The sequence below is a fragment of the Larus michahellis genome, chromosome 9 (genome assembly GCF_964199755.1).
Source record: "Larus michahellis chromosome 9, bLarMic1.1, whole genome shotgun sequence".
In the NCBI taxonomy this organism is placed as follows: Eukaryota; Metazoa; Chordata; class Aves; order Charadriiformes; family Laridae; genus Larus; species Larus michahellis.
The window spans coordinates 34968069-34992438 of record NC_133904.1 but is presented as its reverse complement, the minus strand read 5'-3'; the positions used below and the strand labels follow the sequence as shown (position 1 = coordinate 34992438).

The 24370-nt window shown below is 36.7% G+C and overlaps 1 protein-coding gene across 1 annotated transcript in view; it reads left to right on the top strand.

The window, feature by feature from the left end:
* The first annotated feature begins 9069 nt into the window (after positions 1 to 9069).
* Positions 9070 to 24370, top strand: part of KLHL4 (kelch like family member 4) — a 45584-nt gene continuing 30283 nt past the window's right edge. The window contains exon 1 of the mRNA XM_074601037.1: positions 9070 to 9859. Coding sequence (XP_074457138.1) covers positions 9438 to 9859 — 422 coding nt within the window. The 5' untranslated portion in view covers positions 9070 to 9437. The remainder of the gene's footprint in view (positions 9860 to 24370) is intronic.

Here is a 24370-nt window from a genome sequence, read left to right as displayed (position 1 = left end):
ATAATTTGTTCTGGAGTACTTGAATTAGTAGGATACTTCAAGAATAAGCAAACAAACCAACCTCCAAATAAAAAAAAAAACTCAAAAGCCGACAGACACATTCCGACTCGACAGTAGATACATTAAGATTCAACTTTGCACTTACTTCTAGGAGGTGTGACATTTGTGTGCTACTTGGAGTTAATAGGGGAAAAGGGATGTTTCTTGCATTTCTGAAACACAAGACATTTTTCCAAGTACTTTGTGCAGTTTCCAGAAAACAGCGTATAAAATATTAAATCAGTTATACTGAAACCAAAAGCTTGCTGTCCTCTTGCACTACAAAGTTGTGGCACGTTATATGGAGATTTTAGTAATGTTAACACATTTCTTTGATGGGTTCTTATTAACTGCTAAGTAGCAGTAAGGGTTTTTTTTAATTCGGTTTATTTTATAGGTCAATATAGGCAACAAGACATCTTATACACGCTACATTAAGCAGGTCAAACTTGTGGTAATGTTTGTGACAGATATGAAGTCTGTTGTAGCTTTAAGAGATGAACTTTCAAGACAGTGAGTTCTTACAGAAGGCAGCCTATTACCAGCAGTCTAATGCTAGAATTTATGCTGAAACAGGTAGTAACTAGTGAGAGATTCAAATGAATAAAGCCTTTTTTTGGGAGGAAGGATTTAGAATACTGCATGCAATATATTTATGAAGTTCTACACATATAAAATTGATTATATTAGAATAATATAGAATAATTTTATTGAACCCTCTCAACAAAAAGAAGACAGACTGTATGACTCCTGAACTGAACCAAACTTGGATTACTTTTACTACCTCCTCAGTTACTTGAGAAACTATCCTTACATTATTTGCGAGACTATCCTTACATTATTTGCAGTAGCTATATTACATCCCAGTGTATGACACAGTGACTTCTAACAGCTTTATGTTAATAATAACAAAGCTTGATTGTCAAGATCCCATTATTTTTTAATTTAGGAGCTTGATTGGGATACAGTAACATTGGGAACATTCCTGAATGTGTTTAAGAGTTGTTTAGATGTGGTGTTGGGGGATGTGGTGTAGGGGAGAACTTTGTAGAGTGGGGTTGATGGTTGGACTTGATGATGCCGAGGGTCTTTTCCAACCTAAATGATTCTATGATTCTATGATTAGTTTTAATCTATATAGTTTATATTGACTGTCTATGAAGTGACAGATTGATTAGTATGTTGTTGATCTTAAAGCCATAAATGGTTTATATCCAAGTTTCCCTCCAATTAGTAACAGCGCATACGTCATAATGTCTTTTTATACTGTGTTCTCAGTTGACAAATCCACCATACTTATTTACAGTAGGAAACCGATCGTAAAAAATTATTTCCCCCTCATGTCTTCTCTTTCTTTATTGACATCCAGTTTAAGATTTTTCTATTACAAATACAATTTGTAGTTCTGTATTCAATTGATTTGGTTTTGCATGGAAGAGAATTTTTATATTTTGAATATTTTCAATTTTAGGTCATAGATAGTTCTAAGTCATATTTCCCTTCAACAAAGATCAATATAATAATATAATTTATTTAAATACCTGGCAGAACTTAAAAGCAAAGACCTAACCAACCAGAAAAACAATACCCTTAAATACTTAAATTCAGGCTAGTATCTCTGCATAAAGTTTTTCTCATACTTAATTAATAAAAATTGAAAACATAGCAGTAGGAATTTTTAGTAAGTCATACAGTAAAACATTTGTTTCTGAGATATACAGAATAAAAAATTTCCTAGAAATGTAATTTTATTCCTCAAAAGAAAATCAATATTAAGTTTGAAATTTTGCCTTCAAAATTTCATAAGGATTTTTTCATCTTGAGTATATTTAAGATTATTTTAAAGTCATTGTAAAACGAAATTTGCTTGTTTAACCCAAATGGAAAAATGCTTTCTTAGAAATGGGCTCTTAGAAAGTCAAAATGCACCTATTAGTTTTCTACTCTACATATAATGGTATGCAAAGCACCATTTGTACATGCAAAATTACAGACTGCCTTTTTCTGTCTCTGCTAATCCTTCCTGATAGTTGGGAGTGTCACTTCATGAAGGGCAGATTTTCTATAAGAGTAGTAGTTGTATATAATTTCTCTTCATAAAAATTCCATGAGTTTATACATGTGCTATATCAAGAAAGTCTGCAGTCTCCATAAGCAGCCAGGAAAGGAGCTAAGGAAAACCGCCCCCAGCATACCTCGTTCCAAACTCTCATACCAGCTGGCAGAGATTTAGAAGAGCCGCTGCTTCAGCAGAAGGGAAGAGAGTTTGCAGAAGGGCTGTGTAACAGCTGTACCACATACCTGGAGACTGAGAAGATGGATGCTGCAACCTGGCAGCATGCTTAGAGTACCATTTTCCTTGTTAGTACTGGACAGAGTAGGAATTACAGAATCACAGGTGAGGTTGGAAGGGGCCTCCAGAGGTCATCTGGTCCATAGTAAACCTTAAGGGAAAAGATGAGAGTTAAACAAGATTTTCTAAACTGAACAGTATATTTAACTGTTCAATAAAATACCACTTAAACAACCGTGCTTTGGAAAGCACTATGTTTCTGTTTCTCAGATGTCTCAAATAAATCACCCAGAATAAGTAATAATTTAGGAAAATCCTGGCCCTAACCCTTTGCCACCTTTCTTCATTATTCAAATCTGTTGGCAATTGTCTTTTCTCTCTCATCTGCCTCAGTCCCTGACAGCAAATAATAGATATATTTTGGTGGGTTAAAAAGACTTGTTAGCTTAGGCAACTGACTTAATCTTTTTGTATACAAAGACGACCAAGAATGAGAAAAGGCTAAATTCCACACTCTTAATAAATTCATAATTATTGTTAAGTTTTTCTACCTCTTCCATTTTACAATGTTGTATTATGGTCCTTGATTTTACCAGTAGGTAACGAAATAATTAATGTAAAAATTGTCTTTTCTTGAGCACAACAGTGTGAAAATTCAAGAAAAATATCTTAAATTTTACAAAATATTATAAAAATCACTGTGAAAGATTTTTGTACTTCTTTGCATCTATCCACATTTTTTCCATTCTTTAATATCTAGTTCCTGACCTGTGACAGGAGTTTCTTTTCAAGTCATGTGTTTGAGCTTACTTTTGCTGCACTAGTGTCATCACTTTCAAGTCCTTGCTCATGGGAGACTCTTTCTGCTTGATTGTAAGTCAATTTGCTATTTCTTATTCTATTTTAATATTCTGGCTTCATTTTGAGGGTGACAATGTTCTTCCTGTTTAGCAAGATCTTAATCACACTTACTTATACCAGGCTTACTTCTCACATTCTTTTTCCTTGGATCTTGTAGAAATGCTGTGATTTTTTTCCAATTTTGGCATACAGCTTTGTAGGTGGGTTGCAATCTGTAGTACAGCTTCCAGTTATTTGAGGAAGCAATTGCATTTAAACGTGTCAACACTTTCTCTTAAGTAGATCATCTCTACTACCTCCTTTAGTAGGAAGTATCAAAAGTAACTGATTGTCTTAAACTGATTTGCAATTGCTGGGGTTCAAAGTTTTCTTTTAAAACAAAATTGAACTTTCCTGCAGATTTTAAATATAGCTATTTGGTTTTGGTTTTGTTATGTTCTTTTCCATTTAACTTTGACTTCTGTTAATGCTGGTGCTGTGCTATGCAGATGTTTCCTGGAATCTCTCTTTTACAAAGGATGGACTAATGGGAGTTCTCTTGAAGCACTATTTTCAAAACAGTGTAATAAAAATATTGAGGTTGTTCTCTTTGTCTGGCCTCATATGCAGTATAAGTACACAGGCTGAGTACACAACTGTGAAGATCATGTAGAACACAGTGTTTGTGTAGAGAGCAACAGCTTTTTTACATAGGATTTTATTTAGTTAGCAAGAATCTGTACATATGTAGATGTTATTATAATGATTTCCCCAAATGCAAGCACTGTAGATTATACAGTGTGGATAACGAGCTTGTAATTAACTTGGCTTTCTAAAAAACGTAATGTCAGAATAGACATCAAATATCTTGAAAAATATGAAAAAACATTCTTAATTTTCTGTGTTTACCTTGCTTTTTTGATTGTCTCATTCAGCATCTGCAGATTTTTCCTATCTGGGTCAGTGAGCTTGGCATTGAAGACCCCTGGTCCAAAGCTATCCTTGACTTTTATCTAATAAAAAAATTCATTTTTTCTGGTCTGCCTCACATCCAGCAAAGATCTACTTCATTAGGTCTTGCTAGTAACCTAGTCCTTGCAATACTCCCAGTTTTAGAGTCCATAGATGGTATCTTTGTTGAATTATTCTACATGAAAGTTAGATGATTCCTTTTTATTATTCTTTGCTAGGCTTGTGGGAACAGAGAGAGATTTTTCTAATAGGCTTTTCATACATGCAGTGTATTACCAGCTCAGGGCAAACAGCAAAAGAATGAGAGATCATTTGCTATGTCTCTTTCGAGGGGAGAATAAACTTTACATAACTGCATGAATATATTCTGCTTGCTTAAATTCTCAAAAAAAGAAATTACTAAGTTATTAACTAGAAAATCCAGACATTTTGAAATGTCGTAGAAAAATCTTTTCTATAAAGTGTTTTGGTGGCAGATGAACATGGGAGGCAGCTGTAGCTAAGTCATTTTTGAAGTCTATTTAAAATGTGGTTTGTGACAGAAAGAAAATTCTCAATTTCTTCTTCTAGGTAGTTTATGACAAAAATAATTTTATAATTTGCTACTTTGAATGTTGTATTACTTATTTAGACTTGTAATCTTAAAATTATTGTAAACACCTATTTAGACTCTTACTATTAACACAGATCTTCCAAATGATCTGGAAGTTCAGCATGCTTATACAAACCTTTTAAAATTATGCCAGTTTCCTGCTAGATGCCAGTTTACCATCATATTTAGTGCGATTTCCTAACCTGATCAAAGATCTTCCTCAAAAGCTTATACCTATTGAATCAAATGGAGGCTTTTCAGAGAATAAAGACTTCTTTTTCCCCAAACTACAAGCAAGCCTCCTACGGGATGAACAATTAGAAATCCCCCACAACTTCAGACCGTGATACTTAGCTACCCAACTGGAGTTGAGATTTCTAGAAATGTAACTATTTTTCATAACTGAGTATCCCATTAGTTTTCCTTGGCTCTACTGTAGCCATTAGATAAATATCTCAAACACTCGCTGGCATGTCACACAGTCACAGAATAACAGATTAGAAGGGACCTCTGCAGCTCATCTAGTCTTACCACCTGCTCAAAGCAAGTACAGTCTGAGCAGATACAAAGGACCAAGTCCATTTGGGATCTGACTTCCTCTGGGGAAGGAGATGTCACAGCTTCTCTTGGGAACGTCTTCCCATCTGCTTGATCACCCTCACGGGGCGAAAGTTTTCCTTATGTCTAACCAGATTTTCCCATCTTTCAACATTTGCCTCTAATCTTATCACGGGGCACCTCTAAAATAGCCTTGCGCTGTCTTCTCTGTACTCTCCCATTAGGTACCTGAAGGCAGCAATAAGATGCCCCGAGCCTTTTCTTCATAAGGTTGGACAGATCATATTCTAGCAGCCTCCCCTCATCCATCATATGCTCCAGCTCCCTGACCCTCTTGGTGGCCCCTCCAGCTCCCTGACCTTCTTGCTGCAGCCATAGAAAACCCTGTTCTTTGGGGAATTCCAATCGTGAGGGAAAAAAATAATGTTATTATGGTGAATATTTATCTAATTGAGACCAAACATATTAAATTAGTAACAATAATAACAGAAAATCTTATACCTTTTCACATTTAGAAGTTGGAACCCAGTCACAGATACACCCAAAATTATGCTAGAGATTCACAAAGAAATCATCGAGAAGTAAACACTCACATTGTATTCAGTTTTAAGGGAACTTAGTTTTCTCACCAGAAGATAGATCTAAATGATTTTAATGCTTTTAAGCAGGTATGTAGCATACATATGTATAAACATGGTGCAGCTTTATGCCACATACCTGCTTGTAATCATTTCAGGCCTGAAGTGTTGAATTATCAAATCACTTATACTGTCCTAGCACAGCACATTGAAATTTTAGCCAGAATGGTAACAAGCTGTGTGAAAAATAACCTACTTCTGCCCTACCTGAAACATATTCTGTGCTGACACAAGCTGACTTTTTGAGCAAGATAGTCTCTTCAGCAAAAGTCCAGTTTTATTCTTTAATTTTAGCTAGATACACTTTACATCTGCCAAAACATGTGCTGAGTTAGTAGGAAACAGAGTAATTCACAAACAGAAGTACTGCTTGTACATTCACAATTGCAGGAATATGCTTTTGATGATACCTAGGAGTAAAGGATGACTTCTGGAAAAGTCTGTTAAGGAAAGGAAACCAACAGAAGCTTTGTGAGATGGTGAAAAGCTGTGGATTAAATGTATCAGACCTGTTGCTAAATGGAATTGACAGAGCTGCTGAGATAGCTCAATGACCTGATTAAGACATTAGTGAGAAACCATGTTCTCTGTCCACCTCTAAAAGATTTTATCATAAATTATTTCATTAACTTGGGATATAGAGACTCCCTCCCTACAATAGATCTCACAATGCCATGTTGGCAATGATGAGGAATATATATGGATAGCACTAAGCCTCATTACTTTTATGAAATATGAAATTATGAAAAATTTTATGAAATAACATTCATAGGTGTGTAGGCTGAAACTGAAAAGTTAAGAGACATTAAATTAAATACTATATAGTTGTAATGCAAGAAAAAACACCTTAAACATTTGCGTCTCCAGAAAATTTCAGATTGTTATAAAAGGTCATATTTAAAGTGAGAAAACATCTTACACTGAATTCTGGACGTTTAATAGGGTCTCTTACTCAGTGGCCAGCATTTTCATTTATCCATTCACTCCCTATAAATTCTTTAAACTCCCTGAAGTTTGGGAGCAGCTTCTTTATTAGTTTATATTCTTAACAAGCTTAAATTGAAACCCACTATTAAACTCACAAACAGGCCTTTATATACCTTCTTCGAAGTTGAACGAGTTTTCTAGTTTCTATCCATTCCTATAACACATAAAATTAAGTCTTTTAAAAACATGTTGCTTTAGGAACACTTGCAGCCTGATATTCTAACACAGAAATCCTCCTTTCATTTCATTCTCAAGTAAATATTACAGCACGCAGTTTGTCTTAATGAAGTATTGTTGAACAGAGTATTGCTTTTATAAGGGAGCTGCACCGATTTGGGATGCCCGTATGTGACAATGTGGCAGTCTTTGCTGTTGTGTAAATCACAGCGCTGGGAAGAACAGCAGTGAGCAGAATGGTTCTTGCCTCAGAGCTGCTGAGACCCAGAGCTTGGTGTCTGAGTGTAAGCCAGCCTTTGTTGGATGCTCACTCGTGACTTTTAACTGAAGCAGCCAAGGCACATATGAATTCTGACAACTGCTGCGAGAACAGTAACCCACAGCAAAGGACTGGGGTCAGCAGTGGGAGCAATTATGCCAAAGCACTGCAGTAAGGTTTGCCGGGGCTTGTATTTTAGCTCCCACGAATAGTTTATTTTTTCATATGAGAAAGGATTCTTATCTGCAACAAAATCTTTCTTGTTCTGTCTGTAATGGGCAATTACCCTACTACAAAATCACATGTTAATGTACATTTTATTGCAATTGGCCAGCCTCAATATTCTATATAGCAACAGAGATGCATTGGCTAGGTCTGTCAAATATCCTCTTTCCTCAACTTCTTCCTTCCTGCCTTTGATGGCCAACTGTTTCTCATAGGTTTTCTTTTGTACAGTTTTTTTCTTTCCCTCTATGTATCTGAATAATATAATATTCTTCAATTATTTTACTATTCTACACTTGTCCTGTAATTGATCTCACCTGCATCCAGTCCATGATACTGAATATCATTTGCTTGAATACCATGTATAGGATAGGAGCTTGACAGCCCAGCATAAAGGCTGATAATTCCTTAGTCCTATCCTCTCATTTTGCTTTTTCTTTTCAAACCTCTGCTTCGCATTTCTCTATTTGCATTATGTGGAGCCAAAAAAGAAAAAAAAGCAGATTTTAGTGTTTGAGGGATCTCATCAGTAGAGTTTAAAAAAAAAAGAAGAAAAAAAGAAGAAAAAGAAGAAAAAAAAATCACAACACAGACAGAGAAAAAGGAATCTAACCTGAGAACATCTGAAAAGGAGTTATAAGAAGATGTGTTGGAGAGGGATACCCCTCTTTAGTTCTGAATCCTCTTTTACTGAGTCTGTGTTACAGCTTTTTTTAAATTTCTGCACACTGCTTACCATTGTATAGATCACCAGGAGCAGACTAGGGAGAATATAACATAAGAAAAAAAAATCCAGTCCATTTAATTATTTTCAATTTGCATGTGGAAACATTCTGTGTACTAATTTTCACAGGGAACAGTTCTCACAGCCCCGCCTATTAAAGAATGGATGGGAATGACTATATATCATCTATTAAATTTGCTGAAAACATGTTGCAGTGCACACTATCAAAAGAAAGGTGTTTTCTTAAAAAAATCACACTCGTTTCACCATCCGTGAGAAATTAAGAGCAGGATGGCAAAGGGTGTTTACACAGGCACTTAGCCAGGAAACAGTGTGTTTTCCACAGATACAGTCATTCAGGGAGCACATCTCTGATTTTCATGAGCTCCCTCTCTCTGTTCTCATACCCCTGTAATTATATCGAGAAATCTATCTGTAGGTGAGAAAATACAAACAGTTCTGCACAATATATTCAAATGCTGCCTCTTTCCTTTAGGTAAGTGCTACCACACTGAGGCCATTTGTAGGAATTTTACACAGCAAGATAAACAAATGCAAACCCCTTAAGGAAACACATGAACTGCAGGATAGTTTCACAGTGAATCGTTACCAAAAATCTGCATACGGAGCCTATAAATGAATTCTCTGTAAATCTTCTGTGAAATGCAACATTCCTTATTAGCAGGCTTGATAGAAAACCTCATGAGATAGAAAGTCTTGTCACTTTATTTGTATGTGCTTTTCTGCATCTTAAGTTGCAGCTTCAGATCCCTGAGGATCATGTGAGGCTCGGTTATATATTAGAGAGCAGTGCTATAGTGCTGCGAGTGTGTAAGCCTAGCAGCTGGGTAGTGTTATGGTTGCTGCTTTCCTGTGCTAAGCTGATTTACTTGTTTAAGGTCTGACCTCATCATCCTGTCAGTATGGATTCCCACCTATACAGTTAGCAGCAGCTTAGCATCGGCTGGGAGAGCTTGCAGTATATTAATCAGAAGAGAGAGAGAGAGAGCTACCGGTATTTGTTCTTTTGTTGTCTTTTCTTAAGAAGAGGAGTTGAAACACAAGAGATAACAAAGAATCCATTTCCTTTCTAAAAGAATAGGCTTTTGTCTTTTTTTTTTTCCTGAAAAAAAATGTCAGTCTCTGGAAAGAAAGAGTTTGATGTGAAGCAGATCCTGAGGCTCCGCTGGAGGTGGTTCAGTCACCCCTCGCAAGGCTCCACAGGCACGGGGGGCTGCCATCAGCAGGAAGGATATGAGCACAGAGGGACACCGGTTCAGAACAGGTTGAAGAACCACTCTCGGGACAGAAATGGGCTGAAGAAAAACAGCAGTCCTGTCCACCACAATATACTGGCACCTGTGCCAGGTCCAACCCCCGTGCACCATCGATCTATTCAAACCTGGCATCAACAAAATCTCATAGAACGGCTTCGATCAAATGAGGATATTCCCAAAACAAGCACAGAGGAAAACTGTGTCAAAGAAGATTCAGGTAAAACCACGCAGGAGTTGCAGATGATCACAGAAGAGAATTCAGATGAATCTGCAGAGAGGTAGGAGTTTTAAAGTCTGCACTTAGAAAGCCATACTTCTATACAAGTTATTCCCTGAAACTGTTTTTGTTTTTAAGCAGAGTTCCTTACTGCATTAGTCTCACTTTATATATGTGCACACCCACACTCAAATGAAGAGGAACATATTCACATTAAAAAAATGAAAAGGAACATTGTAATGAAATTCTGATCTTTGCTAAAGATACATAACTTCCATAAAAACAAAATCTGCCAGTTTGTCAAATTTTCCTTTTTTTTACATGTTTACAGCATATTAATTTTTTGTCTTGATTTATTATGCTTAAGTTCAATGAAAAAATAAGCCTTCCGAAATGTTGTCCTCATTCTGACTTTATCAGTGGGTGCAACTTTCACAAATGGGAACTGATGGAGGTGCACAGTCTGTGAGGTTGCCATCAAATATCTCACTGCTTTTTTTTTACTGCTTCCTTGGCAAGTACATAAATAACCTTGAACTAAGTGGAAAGGAAGCATCATTACTTGCTTTTTTTAAAGGTTTATTTGAAACCACATTGCTTTCACAGCTTGTTTAGTATACTAAGAGACAATTTCTGCAAGGTCAGGTGAAAAAACATTACAGCTATGGGACCTTAAACGTGTAAGCACAAAGGGAGAGCTATTTTTAAGATGTTAATAAAGAGAAGAAAATATTAATACAAGTTACATGATTAATCATGCCCTTTAATTTATGATTATTTTTTTTCAAGATTGATGTCAGTTGCTTATACAGCAACAATTTTAGCCCACGTTTACCCCACCTTGGACTCTAATTATGCATTTATAATGTGATTATTTGCACCATTTGATAAGATTGCCATCAGTCTTTGGGAATAATTTAGGTTACCTGCATTGCATTTAAATATAAATCTATCTTACTTGAAGTTATAGTTTCTCTTGGTAAAAACAAAGCTGACAGTTTGTGTATTTTTAGCAGTTATTATTTTTCAAGTTGTACATCTAGTATAGAGAACACCTGCAGACTGGACAGAAAAAGAAAGGCATTCCAAAATGTCATTTTGAAAACAGTACTAGTAGTCCATATGTACTACATAAAATCATTACCAAATAAAATCAGTGAGGTAGGAGTGTACTAGTTTGTAATGCCTAAGAAGCATATTCTTAGTATAACTTGTTTCAGATAACAGTATAAATTTACTGAAAAAAAACCCCCAAAACTTAGGCACACCATAGAGAGAAAGTCCATTTAATTTGAAGAAAAATAAGGAACACTGAATAATCAAAATAAGAGTCTATATCAGGTGAAGAAGAAGGTAAAAAAAGCATAATGAATTCAGTCTGGAAGGTAATAAGTCACTATCTTCTAAAATAACATGTGACATTTTCTCCAACTATATATAAACTTTCTGCGAAGACCTCACGAAGTTTGGTGCCCTCATATTCATTGAAGTTTAAGTTCTTCTCTTGAGCTATTTAAATTTGCAGCTTTTAGAAAAGTTTTGGGAATGTATATATCTCATAAAGTATTGTTATATTCAAATAAGTGTATTTTCTGTAAAGTTATCAGTAAAAGCTTCTTATGCATCTTGTAGGTTAAAACCTACCTTAACATACACCTTAAAAGGCTGAATTTGTAAGAAATTGTTTAGAAAGTGATTCATGACTATGAGTTTCTGTACAATTGAAGTTTTATTCCAAGGAAATAAAATAGATCATTAAAAATGCCTTAAAATATCTCCAAATTCTTAAATATGTACCAACAGAAATCATTAAGTAAATCATTGTTCTCTTCCCCTATAGCATCCAGCACAGGCCACACATGAATTAACATGCTAATTGATTGGGTAGAAATGAAATACTGAGGAGAAGAAATAAAGAGAAGCAGCCTGATATCTATCTATATCTAGTTGCTGGATGTATTTTCATCTCTACAGAATAACGCCTCAGTTTATACCTTTGAAATCATCCTTTTAAATAATTTTGGGCCTCCTTTTTCTTTAGAAGTTCCAAATAGTTATAATCAAGTGTAATCAATGGGATCTGCTAGTAATTAACACATCTGAAAAATCAGACATTTGCAGGATAGCCTGACTCCATCTCCTTACGCTGTTAAAGCCACTGCATAATGAACTGTACAATTATTGCCACCATATGCTCTTTCACATTTCCACCTGAGGACACCAAAGACAATCTCATACAAATTTGCCTTTTATTCCATTAAAGGAATTGTATCTTCAGAGTGGTTGTCTCTAATCCAAAGACTTTACCTCTCCCCATTTTTAGCTGGACTCTAAAGCAGGACACTGCTACATGTCACTTGGACATGGAAAATAGTAGAAAAGGATAGAAAATTAGGCCCAAACCTCAATTTTGAGCAGACTATGAAAGCAATTTCTGATATCAGCTTAACACTTCCTACCAAAGACATGAAAGCAGTATACTCAGTTTCTTCAGAAAAAACTTGAGATGCCTTTCTCTAGAACCGTCAGGACTTTATGCTTTCAGTGATACAAACGTAGCACCCTGGGGTTTGATGAAATAAAGCTTGTTTTTTGAGGAGGAAAGGTAAACAAAAAAGTTCCAATCAGTAGTTCCATTTTGAATATACTATAATCAATACACTTGTTTCTGCTTTCTTCAATCTTTTTTGGTACTCCTGTACCCAAATTGAATAGCGCCTAAAGAACCCCTTCTGACCTACGGGCTTGCTCCTGAATGATATCCCATGACAAAAGACAGGCAAAGTAAATGAGAGCTTAAGTCACCAAAACTCATTAGTTTTGTAGTAACAGTAGCCAGTTAAGGTGTGGCCAAGCAATAAATGCTAGCTGCATAACAGATAAATAAATTGCTTATTGGCACAAGGTTAAGTAAAGCCTCCCAGCATGCCTTGGGACCGTCTAATCCAGCATTGCTAAGGCAACATACTCAAAAGGTATCAGACAGTCTTCTAGAAGCACCTAAAATGACGGGCTCTGACCTGTTATAAGATGTTATGGAAGTCTTATCTACAGTTTTGAATAAAGCCTAAGAGTGGAAGATACACATTTCATTGACCCAGTCTGATTCTCACCAATCTACTCCTTGAATGAGGACTAGGGCCTTTTCACAGGTGAAGAACAGAGAAATTAGCTAAAACCTGAAGAGATACTGAGTTATTTTGTTTATTTGTACACTGTATTTCCCATTATAAAATATTGTCGTATTACTGGGCTGGTCATAAGGCTAAACCAGCAGAATATGGCCATGCAAATGAAGAGTAAAAGCCTTCAAAGATTTCAGGTTTGGCTTAAAGTAAGTATGAGCTTAAGTGAGCTCTGAAACAACGCATTGTAAACATACTGTGAATTGCTTTGATTCAGAAGGCATGGTTGTGGATTTTTGTGCAATTTAGCTTGTTGATGATCATCTCTGACGTACTCACAAACTGAAAAAGCGCTGGTACCTCCTAATAAGAAGAATCCGTAATACTGAATTACCTTGATTGCTTCCCTTGATAACGTTTGGACTCACAGACATGACTGTATTGACCTTTCAATATGAGCGCTATGCCTGCTATTTATTAACATTATGTTACATAGCCACATCAATTTATACATGCTTGCTGGGAGATATATTATGATTCTATATGCATACTGTTGAAGACCAAGTGTGCTGGTAAGGATGCGTGTACATCTATTCCGAGTTGCCCAAAGGCAGTTAGATTTCAGTAATGAATGTAGCATCCATTCATCATTTTTCTCTTATGCGTTTTTTCTAATTATGTGGCTGAAAAATTGCTGACAAACCCTAGTTTGGTTGACAAACCCTAGTTTTGCTAGAAATACATGCTTTCTAATTTCCCATATGAGGCAAAATATACTTCTAATTAATTTTAATAGAATCTTTTGATATCATACTCTCAAGCTGTTGGTACTGATGTACATGGAAACAGATAGTCAGGAGGAGTATCTTATTAATTGAAGCAATGCATTTTCTGTAGCGACTATTTATGATGTTCAGTTATTTTGCTAGTTCCTATTAAGACAGGTAAACTCATCCATCTAATTGTCTTTTTTTGTTGTTTTTGTCAGCCATATGGAAATCACTGACAGACCATTTCCCTTACTGTCTCTGACATATACATATATAGACACATACAGATACATGACTATTCTGGATATTATCCCTTATATGAGGGGTTTCCCTGCAGTTCCATTTTTATTTCCAGTAGCAGATAATAGCCTTGGCTCATATTCCAGCGTGAAACAAAGGCACCACCAAGAAAACATACTCCTTTAATTGTTGCAGTATCCCAGAATATATTGAACAGGTGGAAATGATTAAATCATTGTTCAGTGCCAAGGCCCAATTTCTTGCAGATATGATGCCATTTTTTTGGTTAGCTAATGTGGCACAGATCAAGGACACATGCTGTCATGTTTCCTTCTGCTGAGCACTTTTTTGGGGAGAGCCATTACACTACACATTCATCATGTCCTCTAAAGTTTTTAACAGATACTCACTGAAATGATGCCTGCTTAATTTTTCAATACAAAAGATCATTTCCAAAAAAGAAAACATGGTAATTTTATCATGTTTAAACACGTGATAATTTTACTGGTGAAAACGGAAAATATGAATTATTCTATGAACCCACTGGCCAGACCAGGTTGAGAGGGTTTTTTTGCATTGCACAGTACAGTTCTGTGTATCCAAAAACTGATGATCCAAATAAGCACAGCAAATAAGCACTAATTCACGAGAATGACTGATAATGAATGACAATGCATCTAGTAAATGGAAGGACTACGATGTATCCTTTGCAGAGAAGATGATAAAGCACTGCAGTCAGAGTAGTACATCGTGACAGTATTTTCCCCTCACGAGTAAGAATTCAGTTTTGTGAACCATCTCTGATGCCTAAGGCAAAAGTTTAGAAATGATTATTCCTAATCTCACACAGCAACAGCCTTTATTTGTAAATGAAAGCATAACTGCTCCAATTCTATTTTCACTGAACTTCCAACATTATGAAAAAAGCCTTTCAAAAATCTTAACTTTAACAAATAAAAGGTTTGCAAACATAATAAAGAACACTGGACATCAGACAGCATATCAATCCTTCTATGACAAAGTTGGATCAACTATATTTAGGCGCTTCCTTGATTATCTGTAGTACAATTTAAGATCATTATTTCCTTGATCTTTCCCCCCTGTATGTAGTTAGCATATTGTTCCCCTTGTTATTCTTATTCCCACACTATTCTTCTTTACATCATTCATTTATATATTTGAAAACTGCTTTAAGTCTAAAGAGATGCAATTTTTGCAATCTTCTTTCAGACGTCCTATGCTAGACAACTATGATGATTTTCATTGCTCTCCTGACTTTCTCCAGCAACTCTGTCTGTACTTGCAGTCCTCTGGTCAGATCTGGATACATTCTGATTAAAGCCTGACAATTTTAGCACAGAGGGCATGAGTATTTACATGTCATTCTGACTAAAAAAGCTGTTTGAATATCCTGCTCAGTGGTTTTTGTTATCAACAGTATGGTGCTGTTGCTCACGCCTGGCTTGTGATTCATGTGAGCTTCCTGACCCTGTACCAAAGACCTGTTCCCTAACCATATGTCATTTTTGCAGTCATTTGTTCCTAAATACAGTACTTTGCACAAATAAATTCCATCTTATATTTATCAGATGTCTCCAATTTGCTGAGTTAATATTCAGTTCTGATCCTATTTAATGTCTCTGATTTACTGATTTAATATTCAATTCTTATCCTATGTCCAACATACTTGCAGCTCTTCTCAGCTTGGCCTAATCTTCAATTGTAATGAAGTTCCTACCGGACGACTTCTCTTTATTTCCTCTTATCTCCAAATAATTTCGAAAATTTATGAAAAGTCATAGTGGAACTTCAGTGGAAAGTTCCTTAGGCACCCAGTTTGATTTGGCTTCCTATTTATCAGTAAACCATTTATAATTACTTTAAAAGTATGATTTCAAAGCAGTTTCGCACCCATACCATAATGGTTTACTCCGAAGAGTACTTCAGGTTGAACTTAGTACCATCTCATATGAGACAGTGTCAAAGAATATTCTCATGTCCAAGATATAAATAACAACTACTTCTTTTCTGTTTTCCATAATGCCTACTACAACCTTTTAATGAAGGATTTCAGTTTATTTGGACATGTTATGCTTGCCAAATTCTTGCTGACTGTTACTCTTCTCTTTTATTTTAAGTGCTTAGAAATAATAATTATATTACTTCTACACTGCAGAATTTGGCAAGAAATAAGAGCTAGGAAAAGAAATTATGCTTCTGTTTTGTGAAGAATTTTGAGGTTTCTTTAATACTTATAATAACTTGATATATATTCAGCAGTGTTCTTTAAAAAGATTATTTTATGCCAGTCTGCTATAGATGGCCAAATTGCTTCATTACCACTTCAGGGACAAGCAAAAACTAATTGTCTTCTAAAAATGACCTTTAACTAAAGGTCAAAATATGAATTTGAAACTGGAGACATTTGAAATGGGTTATTTAAGATGCTGTAGCTTATCTCCTCTCAGAAGTGATGCTTGAAAAGCTCATGTGGCCTTTCAGTGCCTTAGCACAGTGGAAGAGCAGTTTGCAGCAGGGGACATTATAAGCAACGATGGTTGATGAACATCTCATTGGCATCACTGAGATGCTGCATCTGTTGGTGCCAGAGATTACTTTACTTTTACTTAAGAACAAAGGCACATGCATACTTTCAAAGATGAATTATTACAGGCAAGGGAAAAAATACCATTTAATAGTAATTTAAGAAACCAGGACAATTCTACTCATTTCAAAACAATTTCTTTATGATTCAACTATTTTCTCATTTCCACTCTATACAGCTTGCTCCCAGCAAAGACAGCTGTTAAATTACTTCTTAAAGAGTTATTACTGTTCTTAAAATCACTTCTTAATGTCTCTAGAAAAAGTTAAGGACATGAATAAACACGTGACCAATGCAGAGCAGTTTTTACAGACATACTGAGCATACGCATTTGTAAAATCAACAGGAAATTATATTTTTGTTGAAGCATTCTTGGAAAAGGGGGAGAGAGTTGGCTTGATTTGAAAGTTACAGCTAGACAGCATTCTGAAAGAAATGAATGATTTATTTTCACCATTGTTTTGTGGCTGAATTTTTTACTTTGAACTATTTGAAATACTGTAATGAAGGACTTTACTAAAATCTTTCACATGTAAAGAAATAAAGGTATTTATTATAGTCAAACAGCTAACTTAGCCCAATATATACCAATTGGGTTTAGCTCCTTTCATTCTGCTGGAATAAAGTAATGACACTATATTTAGAGAATGACTATATCAGGTAACAAAATAAACAATATGGCTTGCGTACAGCATACCTGTCAGTGTGCAGGGTAAATGAATACAAAAATGAAGCTGAAGTACTGTCAGGATTCACAGAAAGAGCTTAATGTAAGTATAGGAAATAAACTTAAAAAATAATCTCAAAAGAAAAACTATAACAAAATTTCCTCCTCTGTGAAATCAGACTCCACCTCAGTGACTCTATCATCAGACACACTGGCAAGAGAACTTCCTGCTGACAACAAATATTCTCCCAGTCAACCCCATTCCCTCCTTTTTCCAAGCAAATGCTTAATAGTCAAAACTCAAATCAAAGCTAATTAAAATAGGTAGAACAAGATCTTAGAGCCTGGCTCTTCCCAACAATTCTGCCCATCCAATGATTATTGGCATAAACCATCTTTCACTTCATTCTAGTAACTGTTTCCATTCTATATGATAAGTCAGGGTATTTCACTAAAAGGATGTCTGAACGATAACTAAAAGTACTTAAAGTAACACCCTACCTAGTAGCCATTACTTCATTTGAGCTTGAAATATATGATACAGTATCTAAATACTACAGTTTAAAAATGTTTTGTCAGGAAATAGGTTCTGCATTCTCATGCTGTGTTCTACCGTTGCACGAGGTTGCCTTATTTAGAAACGAAATAGCACATGAAAGGCGCATGATTAGATGTTTTCTTCAGTGTTTTTCCAGCTATCACTCATTTAAACATATTCATTGGAAAAGAAAGCGATGTCTGATACCTGGTTCTTTCTTTGGTTTTGCTATTTATATTTTGAAAATCTTTGGAGAAGAATCAAGATATCTTACCTGTACATTAACATTTGATTTAATCAAATTCAAGCTCTCTCAGCCAGCTTCTAACTTTTTTAATGCATTAGGATCTGAAAATCAGTACTACGGGTTCTGTCTCAGATTTGTTGCTTGGTTCTTATATAAACTCAAAGAAATCACTTAGCCTCTTGCTATCACAGGTTGCTCATGTTAAAGATAGCATTTGATCCCTGTTTTCCTAGGGACACAAAAAGAACTGATCAGTGTTTTCATTCTCAGTAATTTGCCTATAAACTGCTACTCAAGTGGGAAGTGGAATGCATGCAGATTATGATCGATGCGTTATACTATATTGTTGCACAGCTTATCTTATGATAATATCACAAAAAAGAATGTCTACTACTATAACTAGTTTTCTGTTACAATAAGCAGTAGAGACCACCAATATACTTGCAATAAAATGTTTTGAACAGCAAACACATAGTAAGTACATTTGATAAAGTGGACAGCCACTGTCACCATTTGCTATGCTTCAGTTTACCTGATAAATTAGAAGTCAAGAGGCAGGGAGGCATTCTTGCAAGAAATGGGCATTTTCAAAGCTTGTTCATTTTAATAGAAGTTGAGAAAATGAAGAACCTTTTTGAACTGGGCAAATATACCTTGATTTAAATGGAAATTGTGAGCAAACCACTAAGAAATCCTGGGAGCTGGAGAAAAGCTATTTTAAGCTATTACATATGGTTTGCGTTGCTAGGGAAACCTCTTCTACAGTGTTCATTTAGCACAGATGCTCAGGAAAGCTCTGCGTCTCCATGTCATACTGTTTCAGAATGCTTCAGAACGTGAAGAAATAGAGATGCACATATACACACATGCATACAAAAATATCCCTGTAATTTTATCTTAGTCATGTTCTGTGTCTTTGGTGGAAGTTAGTTCTTTCCATTTCTGCCATGACCACAGTGATAAATCAAAAGCTTAGTAATTTAAAACCTCTGTTTCCAGACTGAGGATATTTGTTCAAACAAAAAATATGGTGTTCTACAGTTTGAAATTATGTTTATAATGGAGAAATATTGATCTAACCAAACATTAATAACTGTAGAACCCAAACTTGCCAGCATCACCTATTTGTGAACAATACTGTTATTTACAGTTCAGAGGGTAAAGTAAGAAAAAGAGATAGCAGGTTAGAGATTAGTAGGGTCTTAGCACCATCAAAACAGTTTTATGCTAGGTAGGAAAGAGGCAGAAATTGTTTCTTTCTACAGAGTAATTTAAATGGAGTAATGAAAAAGATCAGTTATTTTGATCTATTTGTCTATTTGACATCACAACTATAGCTTTCTGGAGAAAATTCGCTCTGTTGTCCAATACACTGGAGAATTTTGTGCTTTTCTGGGTCATGCAGTGTAATTCAGAACATATGTAAACACTGAAATATGACTGTAGCAAGAGTTTTAAACCAAACATACATAAATATCTTTTAGCAAAATACTTTGTAAAAAGCATTTAGATTGAAATGCTTGTTTCCAGTCATGATTTTCCTGACTGTCTCACAGAGGACATTGACAGAAGATTGCCTCCAGTCTATCCAGCTGGTCATTCTGTTTACAGAAAACTACATGCAAAGCCAGTTCTCTCCTATGCCATTACTTACATCCCCCCCACCTACCCCCACCCCTTCTGTGTGCTAGTACAGTGGCTTAGGACGGACTTTTGATCTTTCTGTCTAAGATGCTTGACCTCATAAAACCATCCAGCAGTACGGCCAACTCAGTCTCTTGATACATCTTGTCATAGTGGATTTCCAAGCAGTGTAAGACAGCTTCCTGGGAAGCACTGTGATCATGCAGGAGCCAGACTCTTCAATCAGAACACAATGAAGCAGTGAGAAAAGCACAGAAGGGAACAAGGCTGTAAGTCAGGACTAATTTTTTGTCTTAATTTGTTTTTTTCATTCACTTAAAGGATCCCAAATTCATCTATAAAAGAAATTTAGAGTCGCTTGGTGTTACAATATGCCAATAAAGTTGCTCAGCATGAAGCTCCCATGGCATGACGCAAAGCAATAGAGCTCGTATGTGCCTCTTACCTCCTCATTCAATATGTAGCTCAATTATTAGTTAGCTGTTTAAAGTTTCCTTAGACTTTTTCACTTAGTGTTACCGTGAATTCGAACGTTAATTAACACAATTAGTAAAAGAACAAAGTCAGTTGTTCAGACTGGAAGGACAGTTTGGCCTGTTCAATAGAGCAATAAAGCTCTCATATGCTTACGACCAAGCTATTTGAGCTTTCATTCTAAATCTGGAATCTGGAATTATTTCCTTATATATCTTAAACAATAGATCATGTTTATATCTCATCTTTGAGTTTTCACAAATTGTTTTCTTTTAAGTCTCTACAGTTCCTAAAACATCCTTTGTTGTTCCCCATATGTCAAGCCATTAGTGAAAAGGCTGTTATTTCACTTTTACTGGCTACTGCTGTGACATTTTGTAAATTAATAGTAAAACTCACAATTTTTTACCTTTTCTAATAAGTAGGTTTCAACCATAACTTTTTATATATTCTTTTAAATATTTTCGTAGAATAACAGCTACGATGTGAAACTTCTAATTTCTAGACTCCTTTCTCATCTGTTACTTGTTTATTCTGTAAACTGTTGCTGAGATCTTTTCAGTTTTCTTATACCCCAAACACTCTCTCTCAAATGCCAGACCAATTTCTAATGTAGGTTATTTGGAAGAAAAACTTGCAATATATTAAGGTTATCTGTGCATTCATGGCAAGATAGAAAGGTAAGACCCCAGCAAAAAAGGGGCCTGACCCAGAAGCAACATAAATATAGTTTCAGCTTTGCCTGTTCAATTTAATATATAAAATATCACATTCAATTTGAGGGAATATAAATTTTATTCAATAAAAAGGTGTTCAGCAGACAGTGTCTAGCAAAAGATGAGCAGAAAAGGCTGCCCTATGCTTAAACCATTTGATTAGCTCTCATTTGATCTTCTCACTGGTGAAAACATGGTCAGTAGGAACATAGTAGAATATATATTATGATATTGCACAAAGATTAAACAAATAATAGCCATTTTCTCCAGTGATAAGAGAAAACTGGGTGAGAAACTGAGCAACTTCCCAAAAGAGAAGCTAGATCATAATAATTTCCAGAGGGGAGCCTCAATGCTTTCAGGAAAACCTTAAAACATTTAGAAGGTAACAGATAAGTGCTTACATCAATCTACTTAAAGCATTTTTACTCTCCATTTGAAATCCTCATTAAGTATATTGTTACATCTTTCCAGTTTTTCGAATTACCAGGAGTCATAGGATCATTCAATCACAGGATAATTTGCGTTGGAAGGGATTTCAGGAGGTCTCTAGTCCTATCCCTGCTCAAAGGAGGGTCAGCTGGGAGATGAGCCCAGATTGCTCTGGGTTTTTTCCAGCTGGGTCTTGAAAACCTCTATGGATGGAGACCAGACAACCTGATGAATAGTTTTAAGGCATATCTTCGAGCATATTTTCACTGAAACAATACAGATTGCAGGCAACATAAATAATCAATTCTTTCTTCAGGACACAGAAAACAAATCTAAGGGAAGATTTGTGGTTTTTTTCTATTGAGATTAGCTATGATAATATATTATTAGAAGAAATTGTGGGCCCACTGTTGAATGAGATAGGAGCCATGGTGACAGAGGATGCGGAGAAGGTGGAGTTACTGAATACCTTCTTTGCTTCAGTCTTTACTGCTCGGCCCAGCCCTCAGGAGTCCCAGGCTTTAGGGAAAGTAACAGGGAAAGAAGATGACTTCCCCTGGTTTGAGGAGGATTGAGTGAGGAATCAAGTAGCTCAATTAGATATTCACAAGTCCATGGACCCCGATGGGATGCACCCGAGAGTGCTGAGGGAGCTGGAGGATGTCATTGCTGGGCGGCTCTCCATCATCTTTGAAAGGTCCTGGAGAACAGGCGAGGTGTCTGAGGACTGGAGGAAAGCCAATGTCACTCCAGTCTTCAAAAAAGGCAAGAGGGAGGAGCCGGGGAACTACAGGCTGGTCAGCCTCACCTCCATCCCTGGAAAGATGATGGAACAGCTCGTTCTGGGTGTCATCTCACGGCATGTGGAGGAAAAGAAAGCTATCAGAAGTAGTCAACATGGATTCACCAAGGGGAAATCATGTCTGACTAATCTGATAGCCTTCTATGATGGCATGACTGGATGGATAGTTGAGGGGAGGGCGGTAGATATGGTCTACCTTGACTTAAGCAAGGCGTTCGACACGGTCTCCCACAGCATCCTCATAGGGAAGCTTGGGAAGAATGGGTTAGATGAATGGACAGTAAGGTGGATAGATAACTTGTTGAAAGACAGAGCTCAGAGGGTCCTGATTAGGGGTACAGAGTCTAGTTGGAGGTCAGTGACGAGTGGTGTTCCCCAGGGGTCAGTACTGGGTCCAGTCCTCTTTAATATATTCATCACTGACCTGGATGAGGGGACAGAGTGCACCCTCAGCATGTTTGCCAATGACACAAAGCTGGGGGGGTGGCTGACACACCGGAAGGCTGTGCCACCATACAGAGAGACCTAGACAGGCTGGAGATTTGGGCAGAGAGGAACCTTATGAAGTTCAACAAGGGCAAGTGTAGGGTGCTGCACCTGGGGAGGAATAACCCCATGCACCAGGACAGGTCGGGGGCTGACCTGCTGGAGAGCAGCTCTGTGGAAAGAGACCTGGGAGTCCTGGTGGACAACAGGATGACCATGAGCCAGCAATGTGCCCTTGTGGCCAAGAAGGCCAATGGCATCCTGGGGGGCATCAAGAAGAGTGTAGCCAGCAGGTCGAGGGAGGTCATCCTCCCCCTCTACTCTGCCTTGGTGAGGCCGCACCTGGAGTGCTGTGTCCAGTTCTGGGCTCCACGGTTCAAGAAGGACAGGGAACTGCTGGAGAGGGGACAGCAAAGGGCTACCAAGATGATTAGGGGACTGGAACACCTCTCTTATGAAGAAGGGCAGAGGGATTTGGGTCTCTTCAGTCTGGAAAAAAGACGTCTGAGGGGTGATCTTATCAACACTTATAAATACTTAAAGGGTGGGTGTCAGGAGGATGGGGCCAGGCTCTTTTCAGTGGTGCCCAGTGACAGGACAAGAGGTAATGGGCACAAACCTGAGCATAGGAAGTTCCACCTAAACATGAGGAGGAACTTCTTTAGTTTGAGGGTGGCAGAGCCCTGGCACAGGCTGCCCAGAGAGGTGGTGGAGTCTCCGTCTCTGGAGACATTCAAAACCTGCCTGGACGCGTTCCTGTGCAACCTGCTCTAGGTGACCCTGCTCTGGCAGGGCGGTTGGACTACATGATCTCCAGAGGTCCCTTCCAACCCTATGATTCTGTGATTATCACATGCTTCATTTAGTTATTGTTATATTACAACCCTAGGAAAAGTTGTAATACATATTTTATTGAATAAACATGATAAAATTGCTCTGTTATTTTTGGTAAGATCACATTATAATGCCATTTTGCCTCCCTCCAGCCTAGAATAGTGAATAGTACAGGCACTCCAGGAAAAAATCTGTCCTAATAATATTATAAGCAATTTTTTCCACAGTTCATATCAGTTTCACTTGTGCTTTTCAGCCTTTCTTTATTTTTCTTCTGACTTAATATACTACATGTATTTAGATCACATATTTTTATTCCAATTACAGCGAGCTGACATTGACACAGACCGTGGCTTGCTGGAGCAGTTATCACTATTATCTGCCAAGATAAATGCCAAGTCACCAACGGCATCAAGAGTACAGGTTTTCTTAAGATATATCATCAGAAATAGTGTTAAATAGTGTTAAATAGTGTTTGATACTGCCAAATAAAAGTAGACCTAATAGCCTATCTGTAAGGGTTGTGAAGACAACTCTCTTTATCTTACAAAGATGCTGTGGACTCATGAATAGAGGTTTCCTCAATAAGAAATTATTTTAAGTTGCTGTCTCAAAACCCTACCTTTATGAGGAAGCATACTCGATGTTCAGTGGACACGAATTTCTGACATTAGCAAAAATGCATATAATGATGAATACTAAGATATTTTTCAGACATTATAAAAGTCAGTGACCAATGATAAGAGCAGGAGATAAGGCACAATAGTCTACATTATCTATAACATTAACAATTCCTTCTGGTATATATAGGAGTGTATTCAGTGTATGCTGTATTTTTTGTACTGACTTCAAAGCAAATCCACTTAATTGAGTCAGGTGTGAATATAGTAAGTTAAGTTGTTTTAATACCTTTCTAGACCTAGGTTTGAGTTATGTTTTCTGACGCAGAAAACTAAAAGATAACAACTAGCTGGAGAATACTTTGGTATCAG